Source organism: Etheostoma spectabile, chromosome 3 (genome assembly GCF_008692095.1).
Source record: "Etheostoma spectabile isolate EspeVRDwgs_2016 chromosome 3, UIUC_Espe_1.0, whole genome shotgun sequence".
NCBI lineage: Eukaryota > Metazoa > Chordata > Actinopteri > Perciformes > Percidae > Etheostoma > Etheostoma spectabile.
The window spans coordinates 32,189,561-32,206,047 of NC_045735.1; the positions used below are offsets into that span (position 1 = coordinate 32,189,561).

General features: G+C 38.5%; 1 protein-coding gene and 1 long non-coding RNA gene across 2 annotated transcripts in view; one reads left to right on the forward strand and one right to left on the reverse strand.

The window, feature by feature from the left end:
* The window catches only part of LOC116676769 (uncharacterized), a 614,404-nt gene that overhangs the window by 490,758 nt on the left and 107,159 nt on the right, over window positions 1-16,487 (reverse strand). The gene's annotated exons all lie outside the window — the stretch shown is intronic.
* The window catches only part of LOC116676607 (seizure protein 6-like), a 317,474-nt gene that overhangs the window by 232,782 nt on the left and 68,205 nt on the right, over window positions 1-16,487 (forward strand). Inside the window, 1 exon segment of the mRNA XM_032507601.1 lies at window positions 4,925-5,110. Within this exon segment, the coding sequence (XP_032363492.1) occupies window positions 4,925-5,110 (186 nt within the window).

A 16,487-nucleotide genomic window follows, 5' to 3' on the forward strand; every position in this document is an offset into this window, starting at 1 on the left:
CGTGGCCAAGCCCATGACACTATTTTCACATCAAGAGAAAAATCCTTAGACTCAAACAAAAAATTGAATCAAGACTTTTTGAGAGCGAGAAGAACATTTTTTTCACACTGATAGCAAAAAATATATATTTGAGAGTTTAAAAAAGTTGTTTGAGAGATTTGTTTTGCTATTGGGATGAAAGCTTTTCCTATCAAATTTTTTTTTTCTCATAAAATGCTTTTTTTCTATCAGTGCGATAACTTTTTCTCTCAAACATTTTTTTTCTCTCAGATCATTTATTTTCTTGCATGCAATAGTAATACAAATCTAGCTCCATAGTCAAGCTGACAGTCCAAAACATTGCAAGCTCGTCTCAGCTCGCGACTCGGGCTCGCCTCACAGACATCTCACAACTCCTCGGGACTTGTGAACTCTCACGCGAGTCAGTCAATCGCGCAAATCAACCGGCTATGAGTCAATCTGTAGCAGACGAGCGCGTGAGCGAGCTTAGAGTAAAGCAAATCAACAACAAAAGCTATTCTTTCACTTCTGAAATAACATAGTGTTCTACACGTAGCCTAGCTAGGCCTACTGTAGGTTTGATGTATAAATGTAATGTTAAAATGCAATTAAGTCGAGTACACAGTGGATTTAAGAATAAAAGTTCTTATTCCTAACAATACTGACTCAATCGATTCAAGTGACTCGCACAACCCGATTCAGTTAAGTGAGTGACTCGGAGTAACCCGAATCCTTAAAAGGAACCGGGTTTGCCAGGCCTAACATCTACACGTCTGCTTCCTTTTTCTCTATCTCTTTTCTGCCCACTATCACAGACACAGACCCGCACTCACTGAGCTCTCTTAAAGGAGCTATTTAACAACAAATGCCTTATCGCGCTGATGTGACTGAGCCCGACCCAAACCCGAACATCATTTCTAAATATCTTTTAAACCCGGGCCGCCCCGTTGGGCACTGTCGGGTCCCGTCGGGCTCAGTTTGGGTATCCATCCTTTAACTTAAAACTAGAGCAGACTTTATTTTTTCAATCTATTATGACGTATTAGGCTCGTTCGAACTGTGACTCGTCTGTAAGGTGGACGAGAGCAGGCGGCAGCAGCTGGGGACAGGGACAAAAATCCGATCTTAAGTTGGGCACGCACAACAATAAGTGACAGAAACACTGTGGTCCAATTCCGATTTAATAGTGTTATCAGAACTATATATCAGCTTGTATACAAGTCTACAGTTGTTTTATTATTACAGAGTAGGCCTAGCTGTCTCTACATGCAATCTGTTGCTGATGTTAATTAACACACTGTAGATGATCTGTAATCTGAACAGATTTAGTCTCTCTTACTTCTAAACGTCACTATCAGCCACAAAAGATGTGGTTTGTACAAAATAAGTCTTTAAATCAGACAAGTAGCAGTTAAAATCCCTTCGCTTCAAAAATAATAAAACGTAAAATGTCATCAATTTGCGTTATTTCTGAACCAATCAGCTATTAGATCAGCCAAGAGGCCGGCATTTCCCAGCATGCCCTGGATCCGCCTCGATGAAAAGCAACTGCGCTGCTTGTGAGGTTATCGTTGCCCACGTGTACATGACATCAGAGTGAGTCGGGATCAAGTCGGAGACCAATCTAACCGGCATGCAACGTTTTACTTTGAATTCAGTCTTTTCATATTTTCATATGTCCTGTAGTCATTTTACTGTTGGTCCTGCATTGGACTTTTTTGTAGTTTTAAACTTTGTCCAATTAGCGCGAGGGTATGGCAATCAAACATGGTTCATGAGGGTTATTGTAACATAACCATCCCATTGCTCTATGCATTTTCAGCGTTTAAATGTTGCTACTTGTCTTTCTTTTTTAAGACACAAACTATTAGTGATGGCCTCATAAAGCATTTTCTTTCGTTTTGAGCAAATGTGAAGCCCTGAATTCTCTGAATTCCAACCACGAGTGCTTGTAGCCCCAGAAAACAATGAAATGGTTTAGACCATTAAAACTGTGTGTTCAGATCGATGGTGGTTTTTTTGGGCCCAAGTATCCTCACAGACAGCGGGGCAATGGTTGTTTAGGGTACCGTACGTTCACAACCCCAGAATTGACGTCTAAGTTACCGGAAGTCATTCATTTCAAGGGAAGCGGCTTTTCTCAGCTGCAAGGAGCGGCAAAACTGTTTGGTCGCGTTTTGGGCTTTTGAGCGTGTGAAGCGTCAATCAGAAAGTTGAAATTTTCAAAATTAGGTAATGAGCTTTTGGCGGTCACGGAAAGCAGCGGTACGCCAGCCGCCAATCGGAATATAGACGCTTCCGGGCTGATCCTGGAAAAACATACGAGGGATCTTTCGTTCTACCAAACATTATTCTGAGGACAAGCTATAATTCGGTCGGGGTACCTTTTTTAAATCAACGTTGTTTGGTAATAGGAACCGTACGCACCTGCCGGTCACATCCGCTAAAAGTGATCCGGCACAGTCGCTAGGTAATACCGGCCCTGCTTGCTCGCTGCACGCCGCTCGGGCTCAGCGCTAAAAGCGAGCATAGCGGGCATGCCGCGCTCCGGCGAAGCTAACTGCCCAAAAGACCCGTTTGCGACCCCAAAAAACAACTCTGTCAAATATATTCATTTATAAAAAGGTTTTAGATTGGCCGTGGCTACGTGCGCTTCTCCGGTCGAAAAGAAAGCCGCCACGTTCAGAGCGGCCAAACATCACAAGCTTCCCCGTCTTTTTGACAAGCGTCTTGCGGGGCGGCCTGAGCTTTTTGCAGCTCAAATCGGTGGCGTGTGTATCGGTAGGGTTAGCCGCCTGGAGGCAAAAACCCATTGAGCGTTTAGATCAGTCTGGGACTAAGTAAACTCGTGCAGAAATGATCGTATTAAAATAAGAATTCATTTAATCAGAGGGAAATTTCCAGCGAATTTCCAATGTGAACAGCCACAGTCAACGTGGTTCATTTTATGATCAGAAGAACAATTTTCAACGTGTGATGTGAAATCATAAAAAAAGTCATACTTCAACAAACTCAATGCAGATAAAGTGATGCTGTATACACACTCCTTTAAACTATCCATGTTTCCAGTAAATCAGGCTTTAATTCCCACTGTAGATCCCCAAAAATAAAACCCGTTATTCATAACTTCAGTAAACCAAACATGATATTATAGGTACCCAAGACAAGGGAGCAATGTAGCCCAGCAGGGGATTTTACTGCTAAGGCCAAAGCTCTGTAAAGCTCCTGTTAGCACCAGTGTTAGGATGCCAAAGTGAACCCTGATGGCTTTTTATCTTTTTGCTTTTTTTTTTTTTTTTTTCCCCCAGTAGCCATGAGTTTCCCATTTTTTTTGGGTTTTGGCCGGGAATTTTAAATAGAAACACCCCCATGGAAATGACTGCCCGGGGGATGTGGCCCAAGTCCAGCAGTTTCTGCAAGGGAGGGCAGACAGTTTTGGGAGGCTCTAATGAGAAACCTTTTAAAGGGCCCAAAAATCCCTTATCTCATTTCTGGGGGACCCATAGAGGGGGGGAACCCCCCTCAGCTCAACAAGTGCCCGGAGGCCCCCGGGGGTCCCGATTTTGGTCATTTTTGGCCAATTTTTTTTCCCAATTTTCCCTCGCCTGAAGCACCCCCTGCCCCCGACAGCCAAATAAATTAGCACATTGGGCCAAAGGGCCTTTCCAAAAGGGAACAATAAAACTAGGACTCCCCAGTGAGATGGTCAGAGTCTTTAGCAAAAAAATTTTATTAATATGTTTGGTAAAACCGCCAGGGGGCTAAAGGAAGACAATCATAGGCAAAAAAACCCAGATAGTTATGGTCACCTGAGACCAAACCCTTCAAAGTTCTGTGTGTGTGTGTGTGGGTTTTGTGTGTGGGGGGTGTGTGTTTGTGTGTGGGTGTTTTTGGGTGTTGTGATTGTGGGGTGTTGGTGTGTTGTGTTGTGCGCGTTTCCTTATTTAAACCTTAAAACCAACCCAGGGGGGAACCCTGGCCCCACAAAAACCCCCGTAGTGTTGAAATGTATTGTCCCCGGGAGATTTGTTGTTTTTTTACCTTCTTTAACCCAGACCGTTTTAAAAGAAAATTTGCCCATAAACAATTTTTTTGAAAGCAGGGCCCTTTATAATTTTTTTGGCCACATTTACCTAAATGGTCCTAAAAGGCATTTTTGGAATGTATACATGGCGGGTCTATTAAAAAGAATGCAAATAACCTTTTTTTGGGGGAAAAACAAAAGGGAAAAAAAGTGTCTCCCAAAAAACTAAATTTGTATGTTGAACGGAATTCGGGATTTTTTATAGTAGGCATCCCTTTCCCCCTAATTTGGTACAAATTTAAAACCATTTTGGTCGTTTCACAGTAAGATTTCTGCATTTTTTCTCAGGGGTTAAAAGTTTTGGGGGGGCTCTGTTCCCCGGGGCCCCCGGGCGTGAAGTATAGGAGCCCTTTTGGGGTTTGTGATTGTTCATTAAGTCAAAGAGAATTCAAAAGTTTTAAATTTTTTTGCCGGTGATTATTTCAAAATTGAGGATCTTAAATTTTTATGTTAAAATATTTAAGTTGGGGAGCCAAGTTTTTAAGGGATTTAAAACAAAAATAGGGTTTCCCCAAACATATACTGTTAAACTAGCCCCCATCAACCCCCCAAAAGATTTCCTATTTCCTGTTTTTCATTGAGAAGTTTAAAAAGGGGTTAAAAGGGCATCTTTCCTCTTTTTCCCCCCCCCCCCGAAATTTTTTAGGGTGAAATTTGCCGAAGGTTTGGGTTAAATTGAAAAGTACCCCCCAATGGAAAAAAGGGGAAAGAAGATGATTAAAATTTTTCTTGGGAAATGAAAAAAGTAAAATGGTTAAAGTGAGTGAGGCAGAGTAGACTCTTTCATTTCTCTGTTTCTATCTCTGTCTCTCTGACTCTTCCATATCTGTGTCTCTGCAGCCTTTGTGTTGAGCTGTGTCTTCCCCCGACGGCCTCGCTACGGCGATGTATCAGTGAGCAGTCTCCACTCCGGAGGCGAGGCTTTCTTCTCCTGTCTGAGCGGCTACATGCTGCAGGGCTCCAGCCTGCTGACCTGCCGCAATGCTAGCACCCCCTACTGGAGTGGCGCAGAACCACACTGCCTTGGTAAGGTCACCAGAACCGGGAGAAGAGCCAATCAAAGCTCATCCTGGATGTCCACAGCCCTCAGATAGGAAGGACAATTTTAAATTCCTCACAGAGATGTAACGTGATTTCAATAACAACACAGTCTATTCATTACAAATCTGTGTTTTCTGATCATTTGAGTCATCATTTAAAGATGACTCAAAGTAAATGCCATGAATTCCAGCTTCTCACTCAGATCTCTGATGTAATCTCACCATTGTCAGAATAATAATTAGTAATATTTTAAGCATTTTTCTTTTTCCAGACTATTGTATTCCGTTTTTATCAAATATAAAAAAAACATCTAATACAATGTTATAATGTATTACTCAGTGATGTAATACATACAATAAAGAAATACTAGTTTTATTAATACAACTGTTTATAAATTATTAACAGTATCAGCATTGCAATCATTGTGAACATAATGAATATTAGCAGTAATATTAGTGTTTAGCGTTGCTATTAGCGTATTATGAACTGTTACTTTCTTTACAATATTAGTGTTAGCATTATAATTCTAAACTAGGCTATTTAAACATATTAAAACGAATGAATGAAAATTAAACTTGAAATTGATTTTAATGGTAACAAACAATGAAATGATTATTAGCTTACATTATAATAAAAATGCTATAATTTATGTAATGTTAACAGATTATTGTTGCACATATCGTAACATTAACCTAATGTTTGTTAAAGATTACCAAAATGGTTTGCAAACCGTCACTAACATTATTTGGACGGCAATTATAAAGTTGCAACAGATGATTATAATATCAGGGTAATGGTTAACATACTTTAAAAAGCATCTACAAACATGTTTTAATTAGTTATCAGTGCACAAATAATCAATGATCATGTAATGATGGAATGGCAAAATGAATGTTACCTGATGTTTTATAAACCACTTTTTAATTATTAACTAATTAATATCAGCATTACTTTATAAACCCATGCAAACCATTATTAACCATTGACAAAGTGTTAACCATCTATCTTAATGCATGAACTAATTATTTATACTCAATAAATTGATAAAATAAAATAGTAATTGGTAAAAATAAATCATTTAATTGTTTAACACTAAAATAACTATTGACTCAAGCTTATTCAACTATAAATTTACCATTTAATAATGATGTCATAAAGCTACTACACAATACAAAACAATTATTATTTGAGTATAAATGTAATGATAAACTAATGTTTTGATTATATTGTTATATATAGCATTAGCACTAGGCCTACTATTACCATAAATATTCATAGCATTACCAACATTTTCATTGCTATTATATCTCTTTACCGTGATGATAATACTTATAACATAGATGTATTTAAAGAAATGTTTACAATATTATAATATTCATGTATATTAACGTGGCTATCATTAACAGAACTTGGCATTAGCTTGGTATATTCATGTCAGTGATGCTGACCTCTGCTTTGGTTAAGACTTACTGAGGCTGTACTGTTACTGTTCAGTATTTTCTCATTCAGTGTTGACTGTGCGTCAGTCGTTCTCTACCAGATTTTCATTTCCCACCCGCAACCACAGCATTTGGGAAATGTTTTAGAAGCTTGTAAAAACATTAGGTATGGATTTGGGGCCTTTTCATCGGTGAGACGCCCCTGGAGTCCCACGGGATGGGGGATGGGGAATCTTTTTTTCTTGTCCTATAGGCGGGGAGGGTAAAAATGGATCAGTTTCCCCCCCTGTTCCCTGACAGTCGAGAAACGGGACGGGGAAGTTTTTTGAAAAAATTAAAGGGGGCATTTTGGGTGAACCGATCTCTTCCATCGGGTTTTGTGGTTGTTGTGTGGTGTGTGTGTGGGGGGGGTGTGTGTGTGTGTGTGTGTGGTGCCTAGGGTTTTTTATGAGGACTTTTTTGCTGAAAACGCCACATATAGGACATTTTAAAATTAACGGGAAGGGCCGATGTCCTCAAAATTCGACAACGTAGAAGTGTTTCTAGAACCCTAAAAAGTAAATTCCAAAATTTCAGAAAAAAGTTTCAAGTACACAATTATTGATTTTGTTTAAATTTGTGTACGAAAAAACCCCCAAGGGGTTTGGTCTTGGGTACTGCACCCCCTCATTAATAATTCACACAATGTGAAAAATTCAGAGCTTTTGATTGGCTCCAGCCGGAAAGGGTCACATATACTGGTTTTCGGAAAGCGTGTATTTAAATTTAACAAACAGTATCATGATAAACCCAACGCATAAAACCTGCACCTGCCTTGGAAGGGGGAGAAAAGGGGAAAGACTCAACACAGTCATTTTGGTCCAAAAACCCTAGCAAACTTTTTTTGGTTGGTGCTGTTTAGGGTTTTTAAGTAATTGATAAAAATTTATACTATTTAGCTAACGAGCTAACGCTAGCTAACGTAACGGGTTGTAATCCTTTAACCGCCCAACAAATTTTTCACAGCTAGCTTAGCGCACGAAAAAGAATTACGTAACGCTAGCACGCAAGCTTTTTTGTTTGGGCAGTGTTAGAAAAGCTCTTAGTTTGGGCAGTTTTTATCTGGGAAAAGTTTCTTTAAAAGTTTGTGTTCACAAAACTATAATGTAAACTAACCCGGGAAAGGATTTATAGATTTAACCCTTAAAGAAAACATGATTTCCCGTATTTGTCTTCAGAAGCTGTATGGGCCTGTTTTAAATGAGATAAGTGTGCTATCATATCAAACTGGGGCAGAAAAATTAATGCATTCTTTTGTGTTTTGGGTGCTGCATTTGTTGGGAGGGATAAAAAAAGGCTCCAAATTTTAGGTTTTTTTTTGTTGAGGGAACCCCAGAGTTAAGAAAAAGAAGGCATTTGATTGTAGCTTTTTTTTGGGTACGTTCCTATAAGGCTGTATTTTAAAGACAAAGTCAACCAAATACTATGTCTGCAAAAGTTTTAAAAAATTATGATTTTTCTTTCTCGTCTTTTTTTAAAGGGAGTCAGCGTCGAAATGAGCCACAGAGAGCAAGTTTAAGCCTAAAGAAGGCAGTTATTTTCATCAGGGAAAAGGCAAGGTGGATTTACTATAAAAAATTAATCATTCAAAGGGGGTTTGCCGGGGGAAAAAAATGTTTCACCCTTTTAAATTGTATTAATCTATCCCACTCACAATCCTCTGTTTTTTTTAGGTCGAGGGGGGTTTTTAGTTCCCCCCTTCAAAAAGGAACTTTCTCATAGAATACGAGGGGGAAGTTTAGAAAAAAGGAGATGATACCGCTAAGACTTCCCATGATCTCTATGGTTGATTATACTACAAGGGGGAAAAACTATGGTATGTGAATTGCACATTTAATTCGAGCTTTTTTGCAATGAATTTTCTCAAAAAAACAAACTATTTCTAAAATCAATTTCAGTAGTTGTGTAGTAGTAGTTATTGTCTGGGGTTTTTATTTATTCATTCGCATAGGGCTTCTGTATTACTTTTACCTTTTCACCTTTATCTTTTCCCTTTCAGTGTGGATGCAGAAAAAGAGGGCCCCTTTGGCAATTTGAAAATGAGACAATTTAGCCCCAAATTTTTTAAGGAAAACCTCATTGGTTTTTTTGCCTAAAGGACATAGGCCAGGGGGGGAGATCACATCAACTATGGAGACTCAGATGGCGGGAGATAAAAGGGACAGAAAAAATTATAAGAGAGGTTTAGTTTTTTCTCTCTCTGCAAACAATTGGGGTTTTGTAATCTCTGATCAAAAAAGTTTGGGATTATTTGGCTTTCAGCTTGCCTACACTTTTTTCATTGAATGAAAGGGAATTTTGACTCCTGTCTGTATGCAGGCACTCAGTGTAATGGCCCAGACCCTATGTTTGGTTTCCCCCTTCCAAATTAAAAAGGGGTTTGGGTGAAGGCACTTGTAAATGTAAACAAACAAAACCCAAAATTTGGGAAATCATTAATCCAACATTCCTTTAAAAACATTGGGATTGAAAGACAACTCTTGTTAGAGCATTAAAACCTTCAACCACCCTTCATCATGGATAAAGTCTCCCTTTTTGCTAGGAAGGGGAATGAGAAGACAAAAATTCATTTGATCATGTGGGGTTTGTCAATCTCCCCAATGTATGAACAAGGGGAGCAGGGGTGAAGAAAATTGGGAGAGTTGGGGATTGTGTGTGGGGGGTTCAATTTTTTCAGAGTAAAGAAAACATTTTTTGAGGTTTTCCAAACGGGCTGCGTAAAATATGAAATTAAAAAAAGAGACAAACTCTTCCACTCCCACTGTTTTCTGTCGTCATTGATGAGGCAGAGGGTCACCAATAAGCCAATTTGATAAGTGTGGAATTTTGTTATGATACGATTTTTCAGTTTAAAAACTTTTTTGACAGGAATTTTGGGGGTACGACTAGGGCTGCCAATTGGGGCCCAAAAAATGAAACCCCTTTATTTATCAATTTTCAATTATTTGGTGATTTTTTAAACCAAAATGTTTTTGTCAATAGGATATTTAAACTGGTTTTAAATCCAATTATGCTACTTCTTATGTTAAAGTTGTTTGTATAGACCCCCATCTGCCACGAAAAGAAAATAGCCATCTTAAATAAAAACCCTAGCATATTTTTAAAAAAAATTTATTTGTGAAAAGTTCTTACTTTTTTTAAACAATAATATTAAAGGAGCGGGGAGGGGAAGGGGGTGCAATGGAGTTTAGCTACTCACAGAGAGAGGTGATTCATTAGGTGGTCCACGGGTTTTCAACGCGGGTCACGAAATTACGGTTTGGGTTTTAATAAAATCCCGTATCGTCAGGCGCATTTTTAAAAACTATAATTTCCCAGGGTCACACCCATTCAGGTCCAGCAGTTTGTCTCAAAGCATTACTCTCCCAAAACTAAAATTTGGGTTTGCGTTCAATAATTTCTCTGCGTTTTTGCCATGGGGGCCCGGGGATAGAAGATTTTACCACGGAAAAAATGGTAAAAATACAGTTTTGCCCTCATATTTAACAATATAAGGGGTTTTAAAACAATGGTCAGCTTTTGCTGAATAAAACAGACGGAAAGATTTGGGTTTTAGGAAAAACTGGAAAAACCTTGAGACGAGAAAACCAATGTATCGTTGGGTTTTCCTACGCCCCCTTGTCTTGTGTTTGTCTACATCTAGAAACAAGCTGGCGGTGCGGGGAAAACCTGACGGGTCTGAGCAGACCGGTTTACGGAGGGGGTAGAAGCGTAGAAAAAAAACTAGCGTTCTTGAAAGACGTTTTTAAAAAAATCGCTCGATACGCAAATTTGATCGGGGCAAGTAAAATTGATATTGAGATTAAAATTGTTTTAATTGTGCCCCCCTATAAAGATAACCACCTCCCAAATAGTCTAAAGTGGTTATTTAAGGGAAACATCAGGGACAGTGTATTATAACTGTGCCCTTTATAGTATGAGGAAATGGATTTATAGGGTAAATGTTGAAAAAATAACGTCTCAGTACATTCCCGGGTTTTAGTTGTGGGACCCATCTGAGGGCCCGGGTATTTGGGAAAACATTACCTCAAATAGTTTTTTTTGGGGCGGCGTTGGCTCCAGTGGGTTAGAGCGGGGGGGCCCTGCCAAAATCGGGAAGGTTGGTTTTTGGTTCGATCCCCGCCCCCCGAAAGTCATTGGGCGAAGTGCCTGGGCAAAGACACGAACCCCGAGTTGCCCGGGGTTTGTGCGCACGGAGTGGGAATGTGTTGAATGTTATCGCTAGCAGGTGAAAACCTTTTTTACGGAGCCCCGGGGCCCGTGTAGAATGTGTGTGAAGGTGAATTTTCCCTTTTAAAAAAGGAAAAGCGGCTTTGGCAGTTTTAAGACTGGGAAAAGCGCTAATAAATAAAAAGCACATTTAAACATTTACTAGTTAAAGGATTAGGGGAAAATGAAACTCCGGATATTGAGGGGTTAGCTTGTGTATAATTAGTAGTATCAACATTTCCTTAAATTTATATCCACAAAAATGAAGTGGAAAAAAAAAAAATCACAATTTGGGGGTGTTTGGGAAAATCCAAATTTTTAAAAAAACCAGGCATTTTTTTATCCCTGTGTGGATGGGTTTATCGGTTTTAATTCAGTGACAAAAGAAGACCTTTTTTCAAAAGGGGGGGGAATGAAGAAAAATAATATAACACAAGAGAAAAGGAGTTGGATGAATAGAAACTAAACGGAGGGGGGGCTTTAGGGTTTTTACCTAATTAAAAAAAAAATGAATTAACAATTTGTTAAAAACACTTTTAGTTAATTGGGGTAGTGTTTTATTACCAGTAAAGAGACAGAAAATAGTGTAATTTGTAGGAGTGTAAAAATCTCTTTGCATAAACCCCATAAAAAACTTAATAGTTTCCCATCACAGTCCCTTTTATGTGACCCCTGCCCAGAATAACCCCAAGGAGTATGTAAAATGTAAAAATGACTTGCATAACCCAAACAAACGAATAGTATCCATACACAGCCCTCTTAGGTTAACGACAGTACAAAAAACAAGGATGTTAGTATAAAGTGAAAAACCGATTGGCATACCACAAACAAACAAATAGTATCCAACCAGTCCTCTTATGTAACCCGACCAGCCTAAAAAACTGGGGAATGTCGTAGGGAAGGGTAAAAATGTTTTGCTACACACAATACAAACTTAATAGACCCCTACACAGTCTCTTAGTGTACCCGCCAGTCTCAAACTAAGGATGTTCGTTAATGTAAAAACAGCTTTCCCAAACAAATACAAAAAATTAAATAGTATCCATCCCACACCTTAGGATTCCCCTGACGTACATGCCCCAAAAAGGAATTTTTTGTTAAAGGAAAAAAAATCACTTGTTAAAAAACAATAAAAAGAAGATCCAAAACAAGCCTTTATGTTAACTGCCGAAATCAAACAAGGACTTTTTCATGACAAAGTTAAAAAAATTCTTTGCATAACAAAATCAAAAGTAAAAGGTTTTTACACAGTTCTTGGGTTACACTGACATACATCAACCATAAGGACTTTTTGTTAAAAAGTGTAAAATATTTTGCATTACCACCAAATCCCAAAGGTAATGTATCCAAAAAAAAGGGGTTTAGGTATACATAATAATGAAAAGGAGTTTTGATAAAGTTAAAAACAACTTTCAAAAAAAATACAAAAAAGTAATAACCCATACACATTTCTAGGGATCACCAAGTACATGCACATGGTTTGTATAAAGGGGGAAAAATCGGCTTTGCAACCAAAAACAAAACGTAAATTTCCTCCCAGTTTTAGTGAAATAACCTGCTAATAACCAAAAGGATGTTTTGAAAATGTAAAAAACTTTGCAAACACAATACAAAAAAAAGGGAAAAAGAGGAAAGAAAGAAGGAAAAAGGGGGGGGAAAAGTGAAAAAAGAAAAAAAAAAAAAAAGAAAAAGAAGGAAAGAAAAGAAGGGGAAAAAAGGAGGAAAAAGGAAAAAAAATTTGAAAAAAAAAAAAAGGGAAAGTAAAAAGGGAAAAACCCCGAAGAAGAAAAGGGTGGGGAAAAGGGGGAAAAAAAAGAAAAAAAAAAAACAAAGAAAAAGGGGGGGGGAAAAAAAAGGAAAAAAAAAAAGGGGGAAGGGAAAAAAAGGAAGAAAAAAAAAAAAAAGAAAAAAGGGAGAGAAGGGGGAAAAAGGAAAAGGTAAGGGGGGGAAGGAAGGGGGGGGGGAAGAAATAAAAAAAGGGGGGAGGAAAAGGGGGAGAAAAAAAAAGGGGGAAAAAGGAAAAGAAGAAAAGAAAAAAAAAGGAAAAAAAAGGAAAAAAAGGGGGAAAAAAAAAAAAAAAAAAAGGGAAGAAGGAGGGAAAGGAAGGGAAAAGGGAAAGAGGGAAAAAAAAAAAAAAAAAAAAAAAAGAAAAAAAAAAGAAAAAAAGGGATTTAAGAAAAGAAAAAGGGAAAAAAAGAGGAAAGGGAGAAAAAGGAAAGGGGGAAAAAGGAGAAGGGGGAAAAGAAAGGGGGGGAGGGATTAATATTTTTTTTTTTGCAATTTTCCGGGGGGGCCCCCGGTTAATGTGCACCTCAAAATTTTTAACATTTTTCATTAAATGAAGTGATATCTTTTTTCTGTACAAAGTTTTTTTTTTTTAAAGGTAATGTATTTAGGGGTTCCCGATAACAGTCTCGCTACAGGATTTTCGGGGTTAAATTTATAAAAAATGGTTGGAAAATTTTTTAGGGTTTTCTTTATTTGGGTGTATGTAAAGAGGATTCTTCACTTTACTATCTCTTTTCACAATTTATTTTTTATCAAAACCTTTTATCATTTCTTAAATATTTAATTTTTTTATTAGCTTTTGGATACAGTAACTACGTTTTGTTTACAGGATTAAATGTGCGTATGATTAAGTTTCTGGGAATGACTGTAAAAAAATATTCAGTGAAAAACTGAAAACCGGAAACCCAAAAATCTTACCCTTTTAAGAAAAATTAATTTGGGGTTCCCTCACTAATATCAAAACATAATTTATTTGCCTTATGGTTAATTAATGATATTTCCCCCCTTTTTATAAAAAGATAAAACGGCAGGGGGCCCCATTTGGTTGGGGCATTGACACCCTCAAAGTGTTGAAAAGGGACTTAATCTCATTTAATGTTATATTGAATAGTTTTTCTTTGCCAAAGCAGTTTTCTAGAGTTGATATTTGGGGGGGGGGGTTGGGAAAAATATCTTTTTAGGTATCAGAAAAAAGTTTAAAATAGAGTCACTGTGCTTAATGAATACATTTCTGAAAATGTTTGACAAAATTGTTGTGAAAACAACGAAAAACCTCCCCTTTTATCTGCTCCCCCTTTTTTAAACAAGTTCAAGGGATGTAGAGGTTTCCCAGGGGGGTGGTAGGACAGACTCAAGTTTTTGAAAGGGTGATTTAATCTCCAAAATGAAAATTTTAACCATTCACTTTTCACAGCAAAAAACTTTTGTTATTTAGGGTTAGCTACAAGGCCCAGCCCCCCCTTTCGGGTCAGGTAGGCAAAAAAGGTGGGGAATGGAACACCCTTTTTAAATATAAAAGAAGGGGACTTTTATGTTGGGTTTAAGGTTTTTTAATTTTAAATTTTAGTTCAATTTAGATCCAAAATAATTTAAAAGTGGTGATTTTTTTTTTTACAAAAAAAATAAAAATTCTTCTTTAAAAAAACATGAACGGGCCCCCCGGATATTTTGGAGAGCAGGCACCCATTTTAAGGTTTATCCTTCATTTTTCGTGTTTTCTTTAAAAAGGCCTAAAAAGCCAAAAAAATAACTTTAAAAAAACCCGTTTTTTCTTTGTTGTTTTTTATTTAGGTATTGGAGAGGAGATCCCCTCCCGTCCTTTCCTTTTGTCCCGAATGAAAATTCCCGTTTGTCCTCGGACAATTTATAAGTAATTTCTTAAAAAATAGTTATTTATAGTTTTCAATTATTAGGAGAACAAGGGGATTCTGTTTTCCCTGGTTAATGTTTAATTTTTAGGCCATTTTTTTTTAAATTTTAATTTTTGTCGCACTAAAGGAAAAATTATATTGGATTATATCGCACACATTAAGGTTGTTTTTCAGCAAAATTTTTTTCAAAACCTTTATCAAAACTAAACAAAAAATTTTAAAAGTTTCAAATATAATTTTTTTCAAAAACTGCAAACCGATGTGGTTTTTCCCCTAGTTCCAACTTCGAGAAAAAGTGCCGGTGCAAGGCCCCTTTTTTTTTGAATGGCTTTTTATTAAAGGGAAGCGAGTTTTGCAGGGGCAGGGGGAAAGAAAAAAACGACAGAATTTAAAACACGGATACCTCCAAATGGTCAATTGTCCTCACACGCTTGACCCCCTGAAGAGAAAAACTTAAAAAGCCTCTACCCTGCCTTAAAGAAGACTGCATTTCCATTTAAGGCCCCCTGGGAGGAACCCCCAGGCACCTCAGACGGTATTCCCTTCAAAGACGTATTTCCTCTACCTCAGACTGTAGTTTCCCCTTTCCTCGACGTATGTTCCTTCCACTGACTGTATGTTCCTCTAAACAGAGTTGTTCCCCTACCCCAGTGTTGTTCCCCTACCTCAGGGGTAGTTCCTCTGCCCCGATGTATTTCCTCCCACAGACGTGGGTTCTTACTCAGATGTTTTTTTCCCCTTCCCAGACTGTATGCTCCCAAGACTTTTGTTTCCCCTTTCACAGATGTATTTCTCTGCCCCAATGTATGTTTCCCACACAGACTGTTGTCCTGCACAGGCTGTAGTTTCTTACCACAGACGTATGTTCCTCTGCCCCAGACGTAGTTTCTCACCTCAACGTAGTTCCTTCCACAGACGTATTTCCTTGGGCCAAAAAACGTATTTCCTCTGCCCCAGACTGTTTGTTCCCCTACCCGACGTATTTTTTTCGCCCCCAGACTGTATGTTTCTTACCCCAATGTAGTTCCTCTGCACCACGTGGTTTCCCTTTTAGACGGGAGTCCTTACCTAACTGATGTTCCTTACCCCAGTGAGTCCCCTTTCCACAGACGTTGCCTTACCACGACTGTAGTTCTTACTCAGACTGATTTCTCTACCACGACTTATTTTCCCCTACACAGATGTTTGTTTCCTCTACCCCGACTGTATGTTTCGCTTACGACGTAGTTCCTCTACCTCAGACTGTTGTTCCTTACAAGACGTATTTTCCCCACCTCCGCTTTGTTCCCCAAATCGACTGATTTTTCCCCTTTCTCAGATGTATTTCCTGCCACAGACTGATGTTTTTCTACCTCAGCTTTTTCCCCCTAACCCGAAAATGTATTCCCTAAACCCGACGTATTTTCCTTACCTCAGCGTAGTTCCTCTAACACTGACTGTTGTTCCTCTACCTCAACTGTATTTCTCTGCTACAGACGTATGTTCCCCTTTCTACGCGTATTTTCCTCTAACCCGACTGTATGTCCTTACCACGAGTATTCTCTGCCTCAGACTGTATGTTTTTTACCTCAGCTTAGTTTCTTCTAGACGTATTTTCCCCTTTCCCAGACTGTATGTTCCTCCCCTGAGTAGTTCCCCTACCAAAGACGTTGTTCCCCAAAACAGATGATGTTCCCTCTACCCAGACGTATTCCTTACCCAGACTGTTTTCTGCCCCAGACCCGTTCCTCTACCCCAGACGTATTTTCCTCTACCTCGACGATTTCCCCGCCCAAACGATGTTCCTCACCCTGACTATGTTCCTCTACACCAAAATTTTTTCCTTAACACAGGATTTCTTACCCCGGGGCGTATGTTCCCCCAACACTGATTATGTTCCTCTATCAACTGTAGCCCCTTTCTAAGACTGTAGTTTCCCTTTCTAAAGCGTTTTTCCCCGCCCCGACGCATTTTTCTCTAACACAGACGTTGTTCCCCTACCTAGACTGTATGTTTCTCTACCTCAGACTTGATTTC